A 7,935-nucleotide genomic window follows, 5' to 3' on the forward strand; every position below is an offset into this window, starting at 1 on the left:
AGGCCTCAGTTTCCCCACCTGCAAAGCAGGGCTCACAGTGAACAAAAGGATGACCGCTCCTTCTGTGAGCAACCAGTGCCATCTAGAGTGTCCAGGCACAAATGGACAGCCTTGAGTAATGCTCCACCCACAAAGCTTTTCTATGCCTCAGTTTCCCCAACCTCAGCATCTCAGTCAGTAAGACACTTGCTTAGCATGCCGGAAGCCTGACGACCATCCCTAAATACTGGGAGGCTGAGGCAAGAGGATCATCAGTTTCAAGTCATCCTTTGCTGTGAGTGTGAGGCCAGCCTGGGCTACTTAAGACCCTTAGCAGTTACTCTCCTCTGTCAATGCCTCCTGCACCGCTTACCGGTTGGGGAGACTAAGGGACACAGACCCTTGGCCATGGCTTTTGGGTCAGTCTGGCTGACTACTGCCCGCCCTTTCTCTCCTTGGGGTTCGACCTCCCGGCTCCATCTCCAGCCCTTGAGGTCTGAGCCCATCTCCCTCCCTCCGCTCGCAGACCCGCAGCTGCAGAAGCCTCCTGCCCCTCCCCCTCGCCCTGCACAAAGCGAGGGACGCAGCGGTGACGGTGGACGCCTCCCGCCCTGCGCCACCTCCTGCCAGGACCCTGCGCAATGCTCGGGCCTCTCGCCCAATCCCTGCCCGGCCTTGGTCCCAAGGGTGACTCGGTCCCCGCTCCGGTGGCCTTGTCCTCTGGGACCCTCCAGGGTCTGAGTCCTGCTGTCTCCATCCCAGAGCCACAGAAGGTCTGAGGTCTGCAGGTCTGTCCCCGCTGGGCGAGGGTGGGACCCGATGGGATGCGGTTGTCCTCGCCCTTCCCGTGGCCCTGAGAATCCTGGACCCAGAGGTTTAAGTCCCTTTTGTTTTGTGGTGGCGGCGGCTACAGGCAGTTAAGGGATAGGGGAGATTAAGGGATTCAGGGGGCGGTGTGTGACAGGAGTTAGGGAACCTGGAGGTTAAAGGAAATGGAGCAGGGTAAGGGATTGGGAGGTTAAGGGATACGGGAAGGGGAGTTAAAGGATCCCGAGATTCAGAGATTAAGGGATGGGGGATAAAGGATTGGGGGTGGGGGCATGAGATTTATAGAATTCGGGCCGGTGGGGCGGCCTCACCAGATTAGACAGCAGCCCTACCGGGACCCGCTGGGGTGGCTCAACCTCTGGCAACTTTATGCAAAGAGCTGAAGAGGAGATGTGAAATTGCCCTGTTGACACCACACACAGAGACCCTAAAGTTCACATTTCCCACAGCACTAGGGTTGCCACTTGCTGCCCTCTCTACTCTGAGCCCAGCCAAAGACTCCTGACTTCCAACCTCCTTGTCCTCTTCCTCTCTCTTCTCCCTTTTGTCACCCGTTCCTCTCCCCTCCTTCCTCCCCCAACCCCAGGTCGAGCTGCAGAGCTCGACATGGAGGCCCTTGTTTGACACCAGCATATTTTGGAGACACCAATGGCCAAGTGGCTCCGGGACTATCTGAACTTGGGCAGCCGGAGGCCCCCTCCGCAACCACCCACCCCCGACTACACTGAGAGCGACATCCTGCGGGCCTACCGTGAACAGAAGGACCTTGACTTCGAGGACCCCTATGAGGATTCCAATGGCCGTCCTGAGTCAGAGATCACCGAGTCCAGCGACCCCAAGTACAACTCTCCCAGGCACCGGCTGATCAAGGTGGAGGCTGTGAACTTGGCCAGAGCTAAGACCCTGCTGGGCAGCCTGGGGGAAGAGGTGGGTGTGGACCTGCACAGGTGCTCCATCCCTGTCACCCTGGATTCCCCACCTCATCCCCTGCCCCCTGGAGAGTCTAGGATCTGGACTAGCCAGTGTCCCCCTTAATCCATTCTCCCTTCAGGGATACAGAGGATAGGTGTTTTTGTTTTGTGCGAGACGTGGTCCAATATAGCCCAGGCTGGCCTCAAACTAAGTACAATGAGTTTGAACTCCTGATCCTCCTGCCTCCACTTCTGAAGTGTCACAGGATGTCATGATGGAAGCTGGACCTGGTGCCCTGCTTTGAAACCCCTTTGAGACTGAATGACCCTTTCATAGGGGTCACCTAAGACATAGAAAACACAGAAAATAAATAAAGCATAATTCATTTAAAAATTATATTTATGAAGTAGCAACAAAATGATTTTATGGTTGGGGGTCACCACAACATGAGGAACTGTGTTAAAGGGTTGCAGTGTTAGAAAGGTCCAGAACCATTGCTCTATTGGTTTGGTTTGGTTTGGTTTGGTTTGGTTTGGTTTGGTTTGGTTTGGTTTGGTTTGGTTTTGAGACAGGTTCTCTCTGTGCAGCCCAAACTGGCCTAAAACTTGTAATCCTCCTGCCCCACAAATCTCTGGAAGCGGGAGACATGAGAGGAGGAAGAAACACAGACAAGACAGACTGGGATCAAAGCCTGTCTCATACTCACCAGCTGTGTGACCCTGCCCAGGTCATTACCCTCTCTGTGCTTCTGCAAAATAGGCTTTGTCCTCACTAAGGGCTTGAGGGCTGCTAGTAGAACAATATCAGAGAGAGGGCTGGGCTCAAATTCCCAGAACCCACTTCAAGAGCTGAGTGTAGTGACATGTTCTTGAAATCTAGTGGCCCTTGGTGAGGCAGGGATAGGAGGGTACTGTGAGACTCCCTGACCAGCCTAGATCTGAGAAGTGTGAAATGGCTCAGCCAGGGCAACAGTGTCCCACAGCAGGGTTATCCAGAGCTAGCCCCAGCCTTTCCCAGCAGCCGGAAGCAGACACTGAGTACTCAGACCCTTTCGATGCCCAGCCTCAGCCACCAGCCCCCAACAATGGGTACATGGAGCCCTATGACGCCCGGAACGTCTCCAGCGGTGAGCACACGTCCAGGGGTGAGGGGAATGTTCTGTTGGGAGGGGAGGGTGACCAGTGTCCCCACCCACCCCAGAACAGCCGAGTAGAGCTGTCCAGCTTTACGATACTCCATATGAGGAGCAGGATACGAAACCAGAAGATGGAGGCTCTTCAGGCCAGAGCCGGAGGCCCCTGGAGGATGAGAGGCCAGCAGATGAATATGACCAGCCCTGGGAGTGGAAGAAAGATCACATTTCCAGGGCTTTCGCAGGTACGCTCAAGGCCAGTCCCCTCTCCCCAAGGCCGCTTCCCACCAGTGCCTCAGTTCTTACCAATGTGTGAACTTCTGCCAATTCTCCCCCAGAGAAAATGCCTACTGGGGGAGCAGAAAGGAGAGTTGAAGGGACTTACCCTGTTCTCTGAAGTTTGGGGACCTATGGTTATTATAGACCCAACCCAACAGAGTGAGTGTAGGCTAAGCACTAGAATGCACTAGTTATATGGAGCTAGTTATGTGTGAGCTAGTGGAAGGCAGAGTGGAGGTTTTAGGAGCTGTCCAGTGATGGACTTGGGGTCACACAATTCATTGCTAAATCAAGTAAAGGGGTAATAGGATCAACCTATTGAGTATCAAATAGTCCAGGTCAGGATGAAATGGGGCCATGACTTGAACCAGAATGTGCCTTCCACTATGGAGCCTAGGGTCCCCACAAGCACCTTTACTGCCAAAGTGACCCCTGATTACAAATTTATAACCTATCCCTGTTAGCCACACCCCCGTGCTCTGATTTGTCAGTTAAAATACCGCCCCTCCCCTACCATGGTAGCCTGATCTCTGGGTGGCCTTGCCATTTCATTTCCAAAGACCAATCTCAGCTCCTGTGTCAATCCTGTCCTATCTTATACTCCATTCCCATCACTGAAATCCCTTTGGAGAGCTTTTGCTCTGCCACCTGAGTGAATGAGACTTAACCTCTCTCCCTCATCTTCCAGTGCAATTTCATGGTCCTGACTGGGAACGGACTCCGTGCTCCACCAAGGAGCCTTGGAGACCACAGCCTGCGGAGCGTGTGGATACAGCCCTGGCCCTGGAGAAGCAGCCGTGAGTGCAGCCCCTGTTGGAGGGGTGGCCCCTAGGACTCTTCGATCTGTAGGGGAGCTGGGGCCTCATGTATTCATTCATTCATTCATTCATTCATTCATTCATTCATTTCTTTGGTGAATGTCTCATGTAGCCCAGGCTGGCTCCCATTCATCACGTCCAAGGGAAGTGTCTCACTTTGCCCTGGGGTCCTGTCCTTTCACTCTCCTCAGCTGTGTGAAGCTGCTGACCTTCTTGAGGTGTCTATTTCCACTCTGCCCAGGTGGTTTCACGGTCCCCTGAGCCGAGTGGAGGCCGAGAACCTTCTGTCCCTCTGCAAGGAAGGCAGCTACCTTGTGCGGCTAAGCGAGACCAGGGCTCAGGACTGCATTCTGTCCCTCAGGTGAGACACAGCCTTAGGGACACACTAGAGTGATGCTCCCAGGCTAGTGGGTAGGGTTCCTAGGCCAGTGAGTGGGGCTCTGGGAGAGTGGGTGGAGCTCCAGGGGTATGGTTCCTGGGCCAGTGGATGGGGCTTTTGGAGGTAGGCGGGCCTTCCAGGCAGATGGGGGCGCTCCTGACCAGTGGCTAGATGGGTCCAATAGGGAATGAGCTTGGAAACCTAAGGGGCTGGAGAGATGGCTCTGCTCTTCCAGAGGTCATGAGTTCAATTCCCAGCAACCACATGGTGGCTCACAACCATCTGTAATGAGATATGATGCCCTCTTCTGGCCTGGTGTATCTGAAGACAGCTACAGTTACTTACATAAAATAAATAAAATCTAGAGGGGGTTGGGGATTTAGCTCAGTGGTAGAGCACTTGCCTAGCAAGCGCAAGGCCCTGGGTTCGGTCCCCAGCTCCAGAAAAAAAAAATAAATAAATAAAAAATAATAAAATCTAGAGAGAGAGAGAGAGAGAGAGAGAGAGAGAGAGAGAGAGAGAGGGGAGGGGAGCAGCTCGGTGTCAGGGTACTTGCTGTTTTTCAGGAGGACCTGGGTTCAGTCCCTATATCATGAGGCTCACAACTGCCTGTAATCCCAGCCCCAGGAAATATGACGCCCTTTCTTTTCTGGTCACTATGGGTACGGCAAACACACACACACAAACTAAAATTTCCTGGGCAGTTGTAGCACATGCCTTTAATCCCACCACTAGGGTGGCAGAGGCAGTTGCATCTCTCTGAGTTCAAGGCCAGCATGGTCTACAGAGTAAGTTCCAGGACAGCCAGAGCTACACAGATAAGCCCTGTCTCTAAAAACAAAGCAAAACCAAAATTAAGTAAGTAAATAAAATAATAAATAAATAAATCTGGGCTGGTGAGATGGCTCAGTGGGTAAAGGTGCTTGCCACCAAGCCTGAAGAACTGGAGTTCAATCTGAGGACCTACATGGTGAAAGGAGAGAGCAGGCTGCCACAAATTCACAAGGTGTCCTCTGACCTCCATATGTGTACTCCTGATACATGCATGCATACACACACATACATACACACACATGCATACATACATACATACACATATACACATACACACATGTCTACATACATATATACATACATATGTATGTAAGTACGTACATAAATTTTTTTAAAAATTTGAAAGGGGGCATAGCAGTAGAATCAGCCTCTTCATTGACTCAGCATCAGTTGAGCATCTGTTGTATTCCAGTGTCTCCTCATTGAGACACTGGTGATCTTGAGTTCCTAACTAGGATTATGGAAGATGAGAGGCTGTGAGGGAAGGGATTTTTACAGAAGTGACATCCAAACTGAGCTGAGATCCATCAAGGCCAGGTTGAACATGGAAGGAGGAAGTAGTATTACTGCAGACTCCAAGCTGGCCTGGAACTCACTAAGTAAACCAGGCTGGCCTCAAACTCACAAATATCTGCCTGTCTCTGCCTTCCAAGTGCTGGGATTAAATAAATGAATAATGTATTTATTTAAATTATTTCTTTATTTTGAGTAGGAGGCCCTATTAATGTAGCTGTGGCTAGCCCAGAACTCACTATGTAGACCAGGCTAGTCCTGAGTCCTGAATTTGTAGCAATCTGCCTGCCTCTACCTTTCAAGTGATGAGATACTTATTTTATTTCATTTTTGTGTGCATGTGGGTGTGCAGGTCAATGGACAATTTTGGGAGTTCAGTTCTTGCCTTCCACTATGTGGGTCCTGTAGAATCAGACTGGCTACAAGTGCTTCTACTTTCTGGTCCCTCTGACTGGCCCAGAGCTTAGCTTCTTACACAGTCGTGGACAAGAGGCCACTTGTGACTGTTCTGCAGAGAAGTGCTGAGTGGGACTGCCAGAGGTGTTCTGGAGGCTAGTGCCTACCTGCACCTATAGGAAGGCAGCTGTGGAGAGATGGAGAGTTTAATGGGTCTGGGAAACCGATGCTCTGCCTTGTCCCACAGAAGTAACCAGGGTTCCATGCACCTGAAATTCACGAAGACCCGGGAGAACCAGGTGGTACTAGGACAGCACAGTGGGCCCTTCCCCAGCGTGCCTGAGCTGGTCCTGCATTACAGTGCTCGCCCACTGCCTGTGCAAGGCATTGAGCACCTGGCTCTGCTCTACCCTGTCACCAGCAGCCAGAGCTCTCAAGGACCCTGCACATTGGCTGCTAGGCCAGAGAAGGGACAGGGGGACCCATGACATACAGAAAGGCCCTGCTGCCAGACCTGCTGGGTTCAACTGTGGAATCCACATGGTGGCAGCTGAGAGCTGCAAGTTGACCTCTGATTTACAAACAAGTCACACGCCATAAATTAATAAATAAATGTAATAAAAATTAATCCTAAAACCTTGTCATTCCCTACTGTTCTTTTGGGGCTGTGAGGAGAGACTCCTGATTCAGAGGAGAGGTGACCACTCAGACTTTGGAGTATCCCTAAAGACATGACCAGCACAGGTGCCTGTGGAGACTGAGAAGGGAATGACAAACCCGGCATGGGCCTTTGTCTCAGGGACCCAGCTGGGGCCAGAAGTTCAATGTCTCCAGAGTCTGGGACAGCACCTCATCTCACCCTGTAGCTGGGCCTCTGGCCTCCCAAGTAGACATCTGTTCTCACCCCCTCCCCCAACATCCCCCTACACCTGAGAAATCCACAAGACAGAAGGGAAGGCCACAACCCTGTCACTTCAGGGTGATGTGGAGACATAGAACAAGGGTACATGTTGCTAGCCCTGACCTAACTTTCCTTGCTCGAGAAGAGGTCATCCTGGGACCCATTAAGGAGGTATAAGGGTCCATTGTAAGTCTTGAAGTGAGTCTTAACTACCAGGAGACATGAGAACAGAATTCAAAGCAAACACAAGAAGTTTATTTTTCCCACATGTCAGGGTTGACCCTCAATCAGCTCCTCGTGACAAGTGACTAGAAGGTGACCCCGAATGACTATAACAAGCAGTTTTTATACTTTTTAGGGGTACAGGTTGCATCAGCAAGGTTACAGTTTAAACTTATTGGCTAAGCATGTTGACCTTTGAATCTATTGGCTAACAAGCATATGGCATGCATTCGAACTCTATCTGGGACCAGAGGGTCAGGTGACCATCAGTCAGTGCACTCCGAGTTTTTTCAAGAATGTCCCTGCTCCTTGACCTGCGGTGGAAAGCTGGTACTTGGTCTAGTTTTGACCTGAGCTGTGAGTGTAAGGCTGGCAAAAGCCCCTAGGGTCCTTCACCATGATTCACCGAAGAAGGCACCCCAGGATCAAATAGGATGCAAATGCAAAGAGTGTTTTATTCTGTAGAAGTTCAGCATGCTGGGTTCTCCCATTCCAAGATGGAGAGACACCCGAGTGAGCTCGTAGGCCTGATTTAAAGCACATTAGGGGAATTACAGGTGTAGGTACTTAGGTGTAGGTCTAAGGACATTCCAGAACCATTACTGGGATATGGGGGCCGGAAACTGTTGCTGACCCATAGCCCTTGCTTCAGGTCAGATGGCAAAGCAGCCTGAAGCCTGTGGTTTTTCTCCAGTAACTGACTTGTCTGGGTTTGCCTGAACTTGCCCAGTTCTTAGGCCTA

General features: G+C 51.4%; 1 protein-coding gene across 3 annotated transcripts; it reads left to right on the top strand.

Moving 5' to 3' along the window:
• The first annotated feature begins 546 nt into the window (after positions 1-546).
• On the top strand, positions 547-6,706 carry Shd (Src homology 2 domain containing transforming protein D). Of its 3 annotated transcripts, none has more exons than XM_032900720.1 (7): positions 547-767; positions 1,394-1,734; positions 2,737-2,845; positions 2,920-3,096; positions 3,819-3,927; positions 4,190-4,309; positions 6,318-6,706. In XM_032900720.1, the coding sequence occupies exons 2-7, from the start codon at positions 1,456-1,458 to the stop codon at positions 6,556-6,558; spliced, it is 1,035 nt and encodes a 344-aa protein (XP_032756611.1). In that variant the 5' UTR covers positions 547-767; positions 1,394-1,455; the 3' UTR covers positions 6,559-6,706. The 3 variants fall into 3 exon arrangements, with proteins under 3 accessions (XP_032756611.1, XP_032756612.1, XP_032756613.1); XM_032900721.1 differs by having other exon boundaries at positions 547-759; XM_032900722.1 differs by having other exon boundaries at positions 549-767; positions 2,740-2,845.
• The last annotated feature ends 1,229 nt before the right edge of the window (positions 6,707-7,935 follow it).

The sequence above is a fragment of the Rattus rattus genome, chromosome 4, assembly GCF_011064425.1.
Source record: "Rattus rattus isolate New Zealand chromosome 4, Rrattus_CSIRO_v1, whole genome shotgun sequence".
In the NCBI taxonomy this organism is placed as follows: Eukaryota; Metazoa; Chordata; class Mammalia; order Rodentia; family Muridae; genus Rattus; species Rattus rattus.